Raw genomic sequence first — 16,516 nt, 5'->3', positions numbered from 1 at the left:
ATTACCATAATATATTATGGCATCTGTTGGAATTTTCCACTATTTGTAATTCAACACTAGAAATTTTCACTAGATCATTAAAAATAAGGATCACCCAAATTTTGTTTTAATTTGCAGAATGAACGAAATCCAGTTATACATTTTGCTATATGTGTGGATTCCTTGGGGCAACCAACCATCCACAACCAAGATGAAATTCATCAGAACCAATTGAAGAAACCAACATGGATGAGACACAAAACAGTGTGCTCCAGTTTTTGCGCTGAACTATATCAGAGTTGATTATACAGAAACAGAGTCAGACCAACCTAAAACATCTCATCCTATCGAAAGAAACACCCTCAACCTCCAACATATGGAGTACCATCTCCTGTAATGTTTGAATATGAAATCCAGCTGACAGTAAGTCCATGTACAAAAGATTTCAGCTGTGCATCATATTATAAATTTATGATCACCTCTAGCCCATGTTCTTCTCCACCAATATCCGATGCAGTGATGGATAACTGAACAAGGTAAGATTTCTATGTATTCGAAGGGAGGAATTCTGCCCTGCAGTCCGACAGGCACATCCACTAAGCATGACTGTTTAGCAATTTCTTGATGGTACATCTCTTCCATCATCACTCACACCGCACAGAGATGTACTTCTCAGCAAGAGGAGCAGTACTTGCTATTTTGTTCATCAGCGCCTTAAACTGCAAACTACAGTCGCCTCCACTGCAGAGAAAAATTAGCACAGATAGAAAAGGGAGAGTTAGATACCATACAAAAATTACGAGACCAAAAATTATAGACCTCCATGTGAATAACTACAAGGTATTGAAGCAAATGAAAGGAATATCACAATTCAACCTAATGCATATAACTTGACTGTCAAAAGAGCACAACAAAATGGTGTATATAATATAGTATGCACAGGATAAACGTGCACAAGAGACCAAAACAACAACCATTAGAAAAGATTGAACAAATCCTAATGGATAAGCACGATATGATGCTCTAATCACATTCAGCTACTGGATAGTGACCACTTACAGGAAGAAGATATTTCTTCCAGTAAAACAACACGCCCACTTTGATTTTGATTAATGGATAAACAAATATGAACCCATGTATTTGTTGAGCTCTCATGAATGATATTATGGCTGAAATTTTGATGAAGATAATAGGTATTAAATCATAAACCTTATTGACAAAGAACCACATATGGCTCAGATCTAACAGAACTTGTCATTGTATGTCAGAGCATACATATGGAAATATGGGGCACCCATACACACATCACAGGAAATATAATAATTATGTACCAAAGAGAACAAATACATTAAGTAAAATTATCGTGTGATGAGAGTTTAGAAATTTTCTGACCTTATACGGCTCAAGGAAGCAATTGCTCTAAGAGCACTCCGAATCATATCCTCATTACGATCTACCTCTTGTTTCACCGCATCAGTCTTTGGCTTGTGACTAATGGTCTTTTCAAGAGGATTAACCAATGAGTCCAAAACTGCAAGAATTTAAGAAACAATTACAAACTACACTCTCAATCTAGTTAATAACCTTTCAAGGTGTAGTTTTAATTTTGAAGGCAACCAACCTGCAAGGACAGCAGCAGGACACTTGTCTGCTAGTTTTGACAGAATCAGATGGCAAGGCATCTTGACATCATAATGGTCTGTGAATAATAGAAATTATTATAAGTTAGAATCATAACATGTTGTACCAGAATTCTAGCAAAATGAAGAATATATATATATATATATATACACAAGCCATTCAATTTCATAGAACTGACAATCGGACTGAATGAGAGCAAGTATATGGGATATAAATGTGATTGGATGTTCCACTGAGAAGTACAAAATTAGCATAATAAGGGGAAGAAGTTTATGTAATATGGGTTATGCTAGCAAGGCATGAGAATGATCATCTAAAATGAGCTACAATCATAAGCAAGTACTAATAATTAGGATCTCTGAACTGAAAAACAGGCAACTTTTTACAAAGAAACATTAGGACATCATTTGCCATCATAATTATGACCACCACCAGTCATCACTCCAGCTCTACCCTCAAACAAGGGCACACTGTAGAAGCAATTAGGATAATTACAAACTAATAGCACGTGATAGTTAGTTCACATTTCACAAATTCAAGCTTCCTAATGCAACTAGATTTTGTGAACATCAAATGATCAAATACATTCTCAAGACTAAACTATTGAGTTTTATAGTGTCTCGATTGTGGATTGTTTTCTTAGTATACTGTACTCACCACTCAAACCGGATATGAGGTGAGGAACAATAAAAGATGATGGATTCACTTGATCGAGACAACTATCCAGCAGCGTGTCCACACATTCAAAAGCTGCTTTTCTGAGTTCAAGACCATCATCTACAACATGCTTGAATGGACCGAGATCAACTGTTCTGATCAATTCTTGCTGAAATGAGCAAAGGATGTCAAACACTGACAAACAAATCAAAATGAACTCTTTAACATGGTCAGATATTATGGAGCCTAGGAAATAACTGAGTTACAGTTTTTATACTTCACAGTTTTCAAACTTCACAAGATTCCACTCCCAAATTCAAATGTCTAATGAGACAGATAAGTTTATTAAAGTTAGAAAAGTTGAACAGAAATTGAACCATACCTTTACCACAGTTTGATCATATAGAAGAGGCAGCAATTCTGGAAGAAGTCCTTTGATTAAATTTGGCTTGTTATGAGCAGCTGTACTCAAAGCAAGAACAGCCGCTCGTCGAACATGCTGCAAAGGAACCAGCAAAAGATGAGTATTAATATCAAAGGAACAAAAGACCTGAAACTAATCATGATCAAGGCATCATTACCCTGTCGTTGTCTTTTATTAGCATCAGAAAAGTGGATATCTCAGAGTGTAGAAATTCATCTATTTTTTCAGGTCGTTCGACAATGGCATATTTAACAGCAATTACAACTGTTGCCCTTGTAAATGCCGTTGGGCTGGTTGTGCGTTCCTACAAAAAGCCAAAAGCTTCTACATTACTATCACTGTATAAAAACAAGACTCCATGACTTAAGAATAGAACGACATGTTTACCTTAAGAGCAGGAATAAGCTTCTTAGGCTCAATTAAAGCAATTTTACCCAAACACTCAGCAACTACATTGCGAACCCCCTCCTCATCACTTTCACAATGGTTAAAAAGCAAGGCTAATATTTTCTCAATGTATGAGTCCTGAAGCTCTCCCTGGCCAGCTTGATCAATAGATTGTCTTGCGATAACCTAAAAGATTGGGGAGCAGCATTTGTTACATAGTTAGTACAAACAATAGAGGTTGGCAGAGAAATTCGAGAACAGATCACCTCCTTCAAAGAATGAAGCAAAAGGTACTGCTTCTTCTGTTGATTATCAATTTGATCTAGGATAAATGGCAAATATTTAGACAAATTGCCAACAGCAATATTTCCAAGAGCATAAGATGCTGCAGATTTGATCTCCTCAAAAGGCGATTGGAAGGACTCAATCACAATATTCTCAATGTGTTGATGCATGCTAAGGTCTTTCCTTCGTCCGATTTCCCCAAGACATAGCAAGGCCAAGTGTTGTTTTGCCTGACCAAAAGCAGGAAAAGTTAAAACAGAAGCAATTACTATGATATTCATTGATCAGCAGCAAAACAGCAGCTTGTGTTTGAACTGGCAAACTAATATCCTGACTTACGAGATTAGATAAGAAGTCCAAGACGATTGAGACTCATTATCATCATGAAAATAGCATAAATGGCCGAATATGTGAACTTCGAAATTTTACAGCTCAATGAAAAAGAGAACTTCGGAGTTTTACAGCTCAATGAACTGTCACCGACGATTGGATGAGCAGGATAAATAATAAATTGAGAGGAAACAAAAGTTTGTCCAATCTGGTCTAACAGTACTTTCCTACTAAAGTATAGCTTCATTACATGCTGAGATTTACTAACATTGAAAGACAAGATAAGGAAAAAAATAAAAGGAACAATAAAAAGAAAATGCCTAATAGTAAAAATAGAATCAAAGGGTAAAAGGACATACAGAACTAGTGCTGCTATCATCTTTCAAAATGCCTTTAAGCATTTCAACTGTAGATGCACATTTCTGATCACCCGCCGCTAGGCAAAGTACAGCAACACATTGTGCAATTGAAAATAGAGCCTGTTTAGCAAGCCCTCCTGACTGCGGTGATGGTTTAGAACTTGAAAGAAGCGAATCTAATAGCGCATCAAAGCTTGTATTTGCTGAATGAACCAATGAAGCAAAAAATCTCTGCAGTGCCTGCAGCAGCAATAATGTCCAAATTTAGTACATGCACATATGAGAAAATCCTAAACTGAAGGTCAAATAACATACCTGTAGTGCTTGCCCTTGCAATAGAGAGCTCCTAATTAATATGAGAGCTTGAGGTAGAACTTTATATCTAACAGTTAGACCAACATTTTGGCTGGAATTTCTGTCAGTCATCATAGTGCAACAAAGCTCCAAAGCAAGAGCGGTCATATGTAAATCCGTATCACTGCCAAAAACATTATGGGTTAGTAATATCCATCTGTAGCAATCTGATAACTTAGGGCTAGACTAGCACAGTGAACTGACCTTATAAGAGCTGAAAGTTCAATAATTATAATTTCATAAGAAGATGATCCAATTTTATCACCATAAGTGACGACTAAGGAGTTCAGTGTCCCCAACGTTGCCTGTCTTAGAGCACGATTAGCCTGCAAAAGAGTAATATAATAACTTTGCCGGTATTTAGGTCAATACTAAGTTTTACAATATAACCCCTTTGTCAGCATTTAGGTAAACCCCTTGAAAGTACGTCAGTCTGTACCTTACGCAAAAATCCTGTCAACTCTGAAACAACTTGCTCCAATACACATGAGAGATCAACACGAAGAGGTGAGTTAGCAATTACTGCAAATGCCTGTAACAAATAGATATATATATATGTATCACAGCACACTAAAAGTAGAAAAGAGAAGCAGGAAATAAAAGAGCAATATGTGAGCAACAATGTTACAGAATTTTAGCTACATTACAATAAGATTGAGGTTTTTTAAATGTGTGGAAGAAATATCAAACCTCCTCCCTTTGATGGCAGGTTATGAGTAAGAACAAAATAGTATATATATACTGGAGAAATGAAGAGTGTTAGAAAGACATCCATCAATAACATAAACACTCATAACAGCAGACATAGAATCGGAATGCACAAGCAAAAGCAAAGATATATTACAGCCAATATTGATTCTGAAGACATGAACAGGCAGATTGACACACCTGCACACACATGCCTGCCCATGTGGGCCTGCATAATGGAGGTATGCATGTACTCTCAACTTGAATATACAACTTTCCAAAATTAAGGAAATTAAATGACAGCAACAATGGAACTAGGCATCTTAATGTCGAATCCAAAGACACCACAATATGAAGAACCTTCCGCAGGATGAGCAGAAACAACCAAAAGTTGAAGAATTAGAATTCGGAGTACAAAAGCTATAACAGAGACAAAGAAAGAAGAGAGTACCGCATTCATATTAAGTATTGCGGTTGATTTACACCAAAATGTTGTTCAATCTACAATTATTATAGCATCATTCAACTTATCTTAACCTACTCATTTCTTCCATTTAACATTTTCACCCAATAACAATTAAATGTTTCTGCGGTATATGTGCATAACTTCTTAGCCATTTGAACTGACCATCACCAATATCAACCAAGTATTAGTAATAGTCCATGGCATAAGCATCTAGATGAAAAGAATCCATATGGCTGACAACAGATAGTTGAACCAGCAGAATGCCATTATTGCTGCTGTTATATCTTATAAGAAATATTAAGATGACCAAAAGAACTAATATAAGAAGTGAAGACATTTCAAGCACAACAAGCTCACAAACAGTACAAAGGTACAGAAAATTCACCTTCACAGCTGTAAGTCGGGTTATCTCATTACCCATCCGGTCAACAAGTATAGGAAGGCAAGCAGGCAGCTCTCTTTGAAGACTATCACCAAAAGTTGAAATAGCAAGACTCATACAAGATATAGCACACTCTTTAACCTCCTGGTAACAGAGTAGCGTCAGATGTAACAGCAAGCTAGAAAGTCGGTGAGTGCAGTTTGACAAACCTGATCTTGATCTTGATTCGCTAGACGAGCCAAGATAGCATTGTAGATTGGGCCAACATGAGGCCTAAAATCTAGAGAACGTGTCTGCGTGACAAATCAGCTTGTCTTAGAAGTTAGCCCAACAATTTTGACAAATGATAAATTGATAAACAAAATATATAACCTCAAAATTAGGGCGCAAAACTCGGACTAGCTCCCCACAGACTCGTAAAGCTTCAGCAGTAACCTTATAGTATCTATCTCCAACAGCAAATAATACAGCACTAGAAAGAGCCTGGAAAGGACATTAAGGAACCCATAAGAGGTTGACCATTGTATTGTGTAATAATGACTGCACAATGGCATTTGAATGATACTGAGAGGAAGTCGTCAAAAAATAGTGGACACTGGGTAACTACAATCAAATTCACAATTGTTCTTTATAAACACTTGTCGGGGAAGAACTTATTCCATTTGAAAAAGGAACATAAGATGGAAGGAAGCCTTGGATAACCCATTCACCTGCACTTAATAATGTGACCCCAAAACCTCCAGTTACTTATCAGCCCGTAAAGGGCTCGTACAATTGTAGAGAAGTAAATGGATGCCTGACTGATGAATGAAAAGATAACTAATATTCCCTCCAGTTACTTATCAGCCCGTAAAGCGAGAAATAAAAGTGACAGCCTAATTTCTACTAATATTCCCTATAGACCCTAACAATCAAGATATTGGATACATCTAAGTTGACACAACCATCAGAGAAAATGATGGTGTGTTCAACTGAAAAATGACGTCTTGTAAATCAAACAGCATGTTACAGTAATCTAACACATCACTATCCTCAAACTTCACTTAGTATTATCTTTGTTTCTGAAAAAAAAAATTGTATAATTAATCCTAGACCTAGAAGCAAGAAAAAATTGTTCTCTTTATAGTGGAGATTGTGAACTTCAACAGCCAATGACTCTGTTCTACTTCATAAGCAATCAAAATCAAGACTATGCCATAAAACTTAAGACATATTCCAATTTCAGATAAAGCTTCTAATGAATATCTGATGGACAAGGACTAGCATTAACACAGCAATGCAAATGGAATGAGGTTGACCCATGAGTTAGTGAACCAGAGTAGAAATATGACGATCCAGTTTTTGACCTTTCACATCCAAGGTAGACTCAACCTACACTTAAATACTTCGTATAACTGATTCATAAAAGTCATATCTAGGCTGATTATCACTTTTTTCTTGCTTCAATAATCTATCTAGTATTTTAGATTTGCCAAGAGTTGAAATTTACAAATTTATAGACTGAAGATACATCAACTTAAGGTCAAAGTTGCTGACTGCCCCCTTCTTACACACATTAGTCATGATCTTAGACTCATCTTATTATGTCATTCAGAAACAATTCTTGCAAAGTGGAAGAGTCCTAGACCAAGTGAAAAATTTGCCACAAACTTGAAACTCTTTCCAACCCAAAGGGGCTGATGGAACTGCAAAAAGAAGAAAGGAAACCCAGTTTGGAGGTGAAGCAAGCATAAGTACAGGGGAGAGCTGAGAAGACTGTCAAAACCTTTGTACTATTAATATATGAGGGCTCAGGAGTCTAATATCTATCCATTCAGTTTTACTCTTTTTCCAATGATTTCCAATATGGACAATTCTCTTACATGTGATGCTCAATTGTTTAAGTGCCTGATTTGCACACGACAGTATTCATATATCAGAATTCACTTGCTCAAAGGAAACCAATTAATTCCTTCTCTTGCTTATCCTCTATCATGAATCAACTTAACACCACTTGCATTATGATTATAGTTTAATATGCAGGAAGCAAATCTAAATGGGAATCTCACACCAAATGTTCTAAGATCTGTACATGCTGTTTCATTTCTACACTTACAAGTTAGATAGGAAGTCACCAAAATCTGCTCAGAAGATGAGGACTGTAGCACTATGCACTAAAACATAATGTCTGAATGTAGGGAAATTTCATTTCACACCCTACATTTTAAACAAAAATACAATTCACACTTACATTATTATGATTTACCAATTAAGTCCTGTGATTGTAAGTTTTGGCCCCCAAAAGCATGGTATGGTCTGCTATATGAGGCATTCATTCTGATAAAAACATTTTCATTTCAATTTTATTTTGACTTGGCTATAGAAAAATAACCTTTTAGTCAGGCTTAGATTCAGTATTCTTTACATTAGTTTAGACTGAGGTTATTCTGATTATTTGTATTTCCCCAAAAAGAAATTCAAGGGGCTACTTGATAAAGAAAAAGATCATAGAAAGATGAAATTATATTCATCGCCAAGATAAATTATACTTAATTACACAAAGACATCATTGAATTTTGCACGATGACAGGACGAAACATTTTGTACCTGAATGTATGGGTGAAAAACGGAAGGTGTATGTGAAGCCATAACTAATCTTGTAAATACGAGAGCTTCAATCTTTAAATTTGAAGTAGATGATTTATCCTGACAAAACAAAAAGAATATTAGAAATAATATAGCAGTGTCTCTGCAAGACATAAGGCCTCATTTTAGCACAAGGGAACAACTTACATTCAAGGCCTTTTCAATCCCAGAAACAAGTGAGCCAATGTGCTCAGCAAGGCAGTCCGGTAAGACAACCACGAGTTCTTTCAACACTGAGAATCCTCCAACCTGAAGGTACAGAATGGAAAGACCACAATTACCAAACCAAAAGACCAGCAGAACAATAAGAACAAAAGCGGAATCCTACCTTTGTCTTAACAGATTTTTCACGGAGCTGTCTGTTAACAGATTTGATGATTTTTGGCACTTCTTGATTCAATAGCCATCTGGGGCTGCAACCATGAGAAAACTATGCATGAAACTTGACTTACTTTACAAAAATAACAATTACACAATAAAACAAAGTTCTTTCTTAGAAAAAGAATGAGATTTGAGCCATTTCTCTAATAATCTGTATACATATAATTCACTTGATTACAGTTAAGCATCATCAAAGTTCTAGTAACGCAGTTCTTGCACTCTTGCAATCAATCTAATATCATGAATAGATTCTAAGTCAGATATCAAGACGACAGCACGACATGATATTGATTATATGAAGTGCCAAAATACCAGTCTAATAAGTGCTTAAATTGGATAGGCTGATTACTTGCCTTGACTCATTAATGTCAATTTGTCCCTTTGTTACATTCCCAGTTTGCCGTAACAACTCAATGAATGTATTGAAAACGTCCATCTGGAGTTACAGAAAGCTTAATAAGATTTTCAAAACAAGTATTAATCCTAGTACTGGATCTGGTAAATTCAAACCGGCAATACCTTTACATTCTCTTCTCTTTCTCTAAATCTTTCTATTAACTTCGGGCAAGCCTGTATTACAAACAAAAAGTCAAAGGCTAAGATTTCACAAACCACACCGACGTCCCCAACACAAGGATAAGTGTGCTCATTCATTTAGAAAGAACAAGAATACAAAGGTTGAGATATAAATAAGTATTTAACCGATGAAAGCAAAACTGCTAGCTAATGGCATACGACAAGAACTAGTTAATCAAAACTTAAAATGAAGAACCTAGTCACAAGTCATAACAAGTCATCAATTCCTCAATATATTAAGCAGTAAAAATAATTTGAAAACACATGCCTCCAGATACATCTTAGAAAGCATCTCTGGGCGAGAAACAATGATTGCAGATAAGCACTTTGCAGCTGCCCTTCGAACTTTCCAACTAGCATCCTCATCATCGGTGTACTCATTTGCACTATCACTGCCAGAAATTGTTATATGATGCAATCAAATTAGGAAATGGTTAAAAGCTACCCCATAAGTATCTAATCAACATACTCATCCTCTTCCTCATGTCCTTCATTATCAGTATCCTCCTCCATGTTGTCAGTGAAATTCGGGTCATAACTCATGTATTCTAAACTAAGATTCAGAATGTCCTCACAATATGAAGATATATCTCGAGGACACCGAAGTAGGAAACTCTCCAGTGCCTGCAAGTAATTAGAGGAGTACAAAATTTGTTAATCTTCAAGAGAAATTCAACTTCTTATTCTACTAGTATATTTATCACGTAAAACTCATAAATACACAATTTTACCAGATCATAAAGTACCAAAAATTACCTGCAAACTACATTCACGAAGTTCTTCATCAGTTTCGGATGCATTAGTGCAGTAGTTTATGAGCAAAGGAACAGTTTCGCCAAGGTATGGCGCAAAACGGTATCCAACAGAACGACTGCAACAACATAAAATCACTATAATTTCCCTTAATGTTGAAATGTAATTGTCAATGGAGAAATGAGATCGAGCTGAATTAAGGTAAGAATATGCAGAACAGAAAAACCAAAACATTAAAATATTTGCAATCTCATCCCATATAATCTGACAATACCACCAACAGGTTTATGTTCTTTCTCTCAAATTGTCAACATAATTCCATCAATCTTTACAGACTGTAATCCATTGGCCACAGTAGGGTAGCAACTTCAACAGAAAGTTAAAAGGATGTGAATGGCAAGGGTACTTGTAGCATTCTCAAAATACACACAGAGATATATATACATATATATGTACATGTGCGTAGATGTATATATGTATATAATATTAGTTATATATAAAGAAATTCCAGATAAGGCTCTACTTCACACTTAAATGGAAGATAGTCTAGTGGCCCTCCATAGTCTACAAATAAAATTAAATATACAATCTGTCTTAATCGGATATGTACAACAAAGAGAACACTTGTGCCCAAAAATGAAGGAAGCATTGTGCTTAGCGCACCCTAATAGGAATAGCAAGCTCCCAGCTTAAGCCACTTCACCAAAATTTATTTACTCTAAATGTAATGGAATGGTGCAAAAGACATCTGGTGTGGACACTACTATTCGTCACATTTATTCTCGTAGGCATAAAAGAGCTGCACCCATAGCCCTTTAGCTTAACGAGGGTTTTAACTAGCATTATAGGGCTATTCTCATCTTTTATCTTTTGCTTTGTTTTGCTTATATAAAAGCTTGTAATCCTCTTTTATTAATTAATAAATATTTTGAGAGTTTTCACATATTGAGTGTTTATTGATAGATTCCAACTTCGATATCCGACATCCCGGTTGGTAGATTTTTCGAATTTGATTATTTTTCCTACTTGTTCTTCTCAAATCTGTAATCGAGAAATTGTCTTGCATCAATATCCCATAAATATAATATAAGGGATTTTTTTGGAGAAAATGACTATTTGCTGCTGGGAACAAAAAACTATCTCTCAGAGACCATAATGTTATAAGGAGAAGGGCACTATAGTACGACAATCACATATCAAGGGAAAAGAAGATAGAGTAAATGAAGATTCTCAGTTATCGAGGTAATGCTCCCTGATGCACACTATGGCATCAGATGAGCTTGTGTAGCCTGCCTGCCCTCTCTATTAAAATATTTTAATTTCATTACAACAGGCTGCCAGAATATGTATGATATGTTGCCAACACAGTGCGAAAGGGCCGTCATGTTAAGTATTATCTCATGTCACTATCAATGACAAGCAGTTGACTGAGACGTACTTTCAAGAACATAAGTAAAGAGGATATTCAAGGTTACATGTATAGCATGAGTGTGTATAGAGCATAATAAAGCACCTATACCACATAGAAAGATAATCCAAAACATTCTATTCTTTGAGATGTTCCAACTAAGAAACATACCTTAAAGCTCCAATCATTTGGATGTTTGTTCGGGTTATTTCTGGTTTTGTACTCTTGTTGTTTAAAAAATAAACAACTTCAGAGGTGGCCTTAGCCAATAGGTCATCTGACAAATTTGAGGCAAGCAATGCTGCAAGGTCAAGAGGTACAATCATTAATATCAGCTAAACAATGTCAGTGCATAGCAGGAAACAATAGGCACAATATTAATGCATAGATAAATATACAATGTCCACAATAATATGGAAGCAATGATTTAGTATGCTAAATAACATATTCAGCTTACCTATACAAGAAATTGACTTTTTCCTGACACTGGCTTGGTTGGAAGTTAACTGGGACAAAAGTGCTTTCAACATTTCCTCATGATCTTTTGTGATCAAATTGCCAAATCGATGGAGCACATCACATAATATATCAAGACATTCACACTTAATTTCAGTACTTCTCCCCTGTGAATGGCAGAAGAAATTTAGATGTCAAAGATATGCAGAAATAAATGAATACTAAATATTAAAGCCAAAAGGAGGCATCATTTTTAACACATAAACTTCAGTAAACTTATAAAGTAACAATTTAATACCAAATAAATATCCAAACAGAGAGAGATAACTGAGGCATGCATTATGAGATAACGAATATATATTTCACGAGCATGTCATTCAAAAACATGTAAAACCAATAAAATTTGTAATAATAAGAAAAGGAATTTTCTTATGCAGATCAAAGTTGTAAAAATAGAAAAAAAAATTGCCCAAAAAAGAAAACCACTTGAACCTAAGAAAACACATACACCTGGATAGCCACGGAAATGGAAGTGCTCGTTCCCATTTCTAAACCCCAAAAATAACGAAGAAAGAAAGGATACATGACGTCTGAATGCAAGTGTGCGGAACAGTGTGAGTAGAATTAGCATCTAAAATTTCATCAATAATAAGGCAACTTCAGCAGATACAACATAATAAGTATGTGTCATATTACCAGCAGATAGCATAAGAATTAGTTTCTTGATTAAACAAGTGTTGGCGATGAGAATTATGAATCAATATATTGAAAGACGGCCAGCGATTTGTAGGCAATCACCCACCGCATAGTGCCAAAGCAGAAGGAGAGCGCTAAGACAGTGAGATTTTTTAATATATAAAAAAATTAAAAATAATTATGTTTAATATTAATATATTAAAAAAATATAGTGCAATTCAGAACCAGAACAATAAAATATCACAATTCACAAGTATGTATGCGTATTTTTACTAATGGCTCTAAAATAATGGCTTAAAAACATGTTCAAGTTCATAAATATGTATACTCCATCATGTAAAATAATAAATTGCTCAAGGGCGCATATACATATTTTATTAATGGCTTAATGCACATGATGGAGCACATAGCCTTTTACAAGCTAGTGAGGAGAGCCAAAAGGAAAGAGAAGGAAGAGGTGGTTTCCAACGTTAGAGAGGCAAAAGAAAGAAGAAAAATCATGCGTCGATGTTCTACTGTCAAAAAGGAAATGGTGGTTCCCAACATCAGAGAGAGAAAAAGAAGGAAGAAGAAGAGTCATGTGCCATTGCTTCGTTGTCGATGCTTCACCATGCTACCACTTGCCATCAGTCGAGAGAGAAAGCAATCGAGAGTGGAGGCATCATCGAGAGAAGAGCGCCCTTAAGTGCTTGGGTTCAGATTGAGGGAAGAGGAACGGAGTGGAGGATTGGGATTTTTTTTTAAAAAAAAGATTTAGTTCTAGAACCCGTTAAATTGTTGCCCGAGACTAAATCCGACATATCCAGGCCAAAGACTATTTTGCTGCTGCATTTGCACTGTGCAGGGCGGCTGACAAGGCTGCCACCACAGACACCTTTCAAAATATTGTTATGAATCTAAAAGGGATAAAGACAAGAAGAAGCTTGTGAACCTTGACAAGTCCAAAAGAATCATAAACATGTCCATAAACTCATAATCATTTATTGCCATGGTTTCCTTTGTTGAAAAGAAAATCTCAAAGTGTTTGGATCAAAAGAAGAAAAGGTAGCAAATTTAATTGCAAAGCATTCAAGATAGATGTTGTAATGAAGTTCAACAAGACAGTCATCCTTTACATGAGCTTGTGACAGGGATGAAGCCCTGGACAATCAGGTACAGCAATATCGATCAGATAATACAGCTCCTCAAACTCCAAAGGACTAAAAGTTTGCATAAATGAGACCTACCAACACAACAAGGAAGCAAGCTGACATACAGTATTCATGCCCATTAGCAGGAATAACAATAGTCTTTACAGGAAAATGTAAAGCAAAGGAGGTAAGGCTGTCAAGATTCAGAAAGCAAATGCATTTATATGACTTCGAGAAGAAAGGTTTCTAGGACCCAAATCTTCATCCCTTCTTTCGATTAATGTGAGCTGTAAGTAATAAAGTAATAGCAACAACATTATTCCAACGAGCAATAAAATACAAAAATAAATAAACAATTCCATAAAAATAAGCAGATTAGCCACCTTTTCCACTAGTATTAACCAAGATGCTGTATAGTCTACATGGAATCAGCAAGGAATCCAATAGCTGACATGCACATTCTATGGAATGACACTAGACAAACACAATCAATCATTCAAGTGAAGCTTATATGAGAAAAAAAAGGGTAAAAAGAAAGGGACAGAAAACAGTAAGAATTAGAACGTGAAACAAAGCAAATGAAAATTAGTCATCCTAGTCATTGAGGCATGGATACATGAATCTAATACACTAATCAGAGCATGTTGTTTGGGTGCTGAAGGTAAATGCAAGAACTTACAGGACTAGTAACGCCCTTGATTAATTCAGGGGCAAGAGCAAGTAGAATTCTTTGAGCAAGAGTTGTTGTAGTAACTTCTGATATGATAGTCTTCAGAGCTATACTAGCAATATCACGATGCTGATCCTTACCATTTAGCAGTTTATCACAGAGCTTGTTCGTCATTTCCAGGATCCTATCCTCGCTAACCTTCTTGACAAGTGGAGCCAAGCTACAAAAGGAGAGAGAAAAAGAGCAAGAAGTCAATTAAAGGGACTCACTAAAATGAGACAATTATGTACAACTCCAAATCATTCCAAGTAATACAAATAAAACCTTACCATTTCAAAGAAAAACAAAACATTTAAGGAGAGCACATCAAGCTTGCATATTTGAGGACAAATATGTTTACTATATATGTTAATGAGGAACAGTTGTCACTGCACGAATTTTCCAAATAGTTTTAACATTCATGAACTTCCAAAGATGCAAATGCAAATGAAAGTCCATTACTGCAAATAGATGTGTAGCATCCAAAAGATGGCATTATGAATTAATAAAGATAAGTCAACAAAGAGGTATAGAACAGAAAGAATTGTGATCAGCAGGGGATAGACCATTTCACAGCTAAACCAGAGACATCTCCTGCAGCATCTTCGAGCTGTTGAAGAACAGTAGACGATAACTTCATCTCTAGATCAGCATCAGCCTTAAAACCCTCTTTGTTCAATTCATTGAGTAAATCCGAGGTAGCCATGTATCTATAATCTTTATCCTTGCCAGTCATCTGACAAAAGTTCATTAAGAACCAACATGAAACATTATCGAAAATAGGTAGTCTCAGTAATATTACTTAATTATTTTGCCAGAATGCTTAGCTTACCTTTTCCAAGATGGTGTTTATGTTCATATTTGCCATCATTTGCAGGTTTTGTTCTCACCAAGTTGCTTATGCAATCTAGAACCCTTATTATTCCTACAGGAAAAGAAAAAGGGAAATATTAGAAGACATTGGAGATATTTATACATAAACGCAATGTGAAGACTTATTGTAGAAGGAAAAAAATCCAACAAAGGAAGCATAAGAGAAGATAGAGTAAGCCGAAATATTGAACAGAAAGCTCCCCGAATCCCTTTTAACCACAAATAACCTATAATACTATGCTAAATCGGAGAACCTCCTACGATACAGGCCAATCTGGGAACCTCTTAAAATAACGAGTCGAACCCAAGATCGTTTTTCTTGAAAATGTTTAGCCAGGGACTGCTCGCTAGGACTTTCTTGATATAGTAAAGAACCGATCGAGCCCATACTGCCGGAAATTTGACGAAGTGTTTAGAAAAACCTCCACAGCTTGCACAGTGAAAGAGAAGCGAGTAGGACAATTACTTGGAACTTCGAGATGCCGATCTTGATGACGAGGCAAGGCGTGGGCTCCGGAGATTTCACCAAGATCCGGTTCTGTATTTGAGAAAACGAGAAAGATGATAGAGATGGGGAGAGAAAGAGGGAGAATAGGAGGGAGAGAGAGGAGATTGCTGCTGGTTGAGGTGATCGGAGAAAGCGAGCAAAAGAGAGAAGCGAAGGAGGAGGAGGAGGAGGGGTGGGAAGGCTGTTTAGGTTTTTACATTCGGGGGTGTTGGTCACGTGCGGTGAGCGTGCTCTAAGGAAATGGAGAAAACGAGCTATCTTTTGACTAGTGCTACAAAATTTGACTCAACAAGCTAGTCCAGCTTTTAACCGGTTGAGATTTAGTTTTATCAGGGTTTCGGTACTAAACGAGTCACTTCGTCTTGCCTGTTTAATAATTGAATTGTGTTCGAATTTATATCAATGACCTATTTTAATCCATTTAAATATATAATTCGAATTGGGTTAATG

At 36.1% G+C, this 16,516-nt stretch overlaps 1 protein-coding gene across 3 annotated transcripts; it reads right to left on the bottom strand.

The window, feature by feature from the left end:
- Nucleotides 1–84: 84 nt before the first annotated feature.
- LOC140761899 (cullin-associated NEDD8-dissociated protein 1) lies at nt 85–16,242 on the bottom strand. Of its 3 annotated transcripts, none has more exons than XM_073099422.1 (29): nt 16,025–16,242; nt 15,518–15,610; nt 15,252–15,421; nt 14,656–14,866; nt 12,152–12,317; nt 11,866–11,995; nt 10,290–10,404; nt 10,003–10,157; nt 9,802–9,925; nt 9,477–9,527; nt 9,311–9,393; nt 8,905–8,989; nt 8,724–8,825; nt 8,538–8,636; nt 6,324–6,434; nt 6,161–6,244; nt 5,955–6,095; nt 4,856–4,948; nt 4,621–4,742; nt 4,378–4,540; nt 4,063–4,302; nt 3,355–3,603; nt 3,089–3,274; nt 2,859–3,005; nt 2,660–2,776; nt 2,278–2,446; nt 1,601–1,678; nt 1,372–1,510; nt 85–720 (listed from the first exon to the last, which is right to left on the bottom strand). In XM_073099422.1, exons 2-29 carry the CDS (start codon nt 15,554–15,556, stop codon nt 624–626), a joined length of 3,666 nt encoding a protein of 1,221 aa, XP_072955523.1. In that variant the 5' UTR covers nt 15,557–15,610; nt 16,025–16,242; the 3' UTR covers nt 85–623. The 3 variants fall into 3 exon arrangements, with proteins under 3 accessions (XP_072955523.1, XP_072955524.1, XP_072955526.1); XM_073099423.1 differs by lacking the exon at nt 16,025–16,242 and adding an exon at nt 15,841–15,859; XM_073099425.1 differs by lacking the exons at nt 15,518–15,610; nt 16,025–16,242 and having other exon boundaries at nt 14,787–14,866; nt 15,252–15,282.
- Between the last annotated feature and the right edge of the window lie 274 nt (nt 16,243–16,516).

The sequence above is a fragment of the Typha angustifolia genome, chromosome 7 (assembly GCF_048772165.1).
Source record: "Typha angustifolia cultivar Huaian chromosome 7, ASM4877216v1, whole genome shotgun sequence".
Lineage (NCBI taxonomy): Eukaryota > Viridiplantae > Streptophyta > Magnoliopsida > Poales > Typhaceae > Typha > Typha angustifolia.
This window is presented reverse-complemented; position numbering and strand designations above follow the sequence as displayed.

Coding starts and splice junctions, on each gene's coding strand:
- LOC140761899 (XM_073099422.1), bottom strand. CDS start 15,556: ATGATGGCAAATATGAACATAAACACCATCTTGGAAAAG. Junction 11,996..12,151: donor AAAGTCAATTTCTTGTATAG/GTAAGCTGAATA, acceptor TTGACCTTGCAG/CATTGCTTGCCTCAAATTTG. Junction 3,604..4,062: donor ATGATAGCAGCACTAGTTCT/GTATGTCCTTTT, acceptor GCTTTTGGTCAG/GCAAAACAACACTTGGCCTT.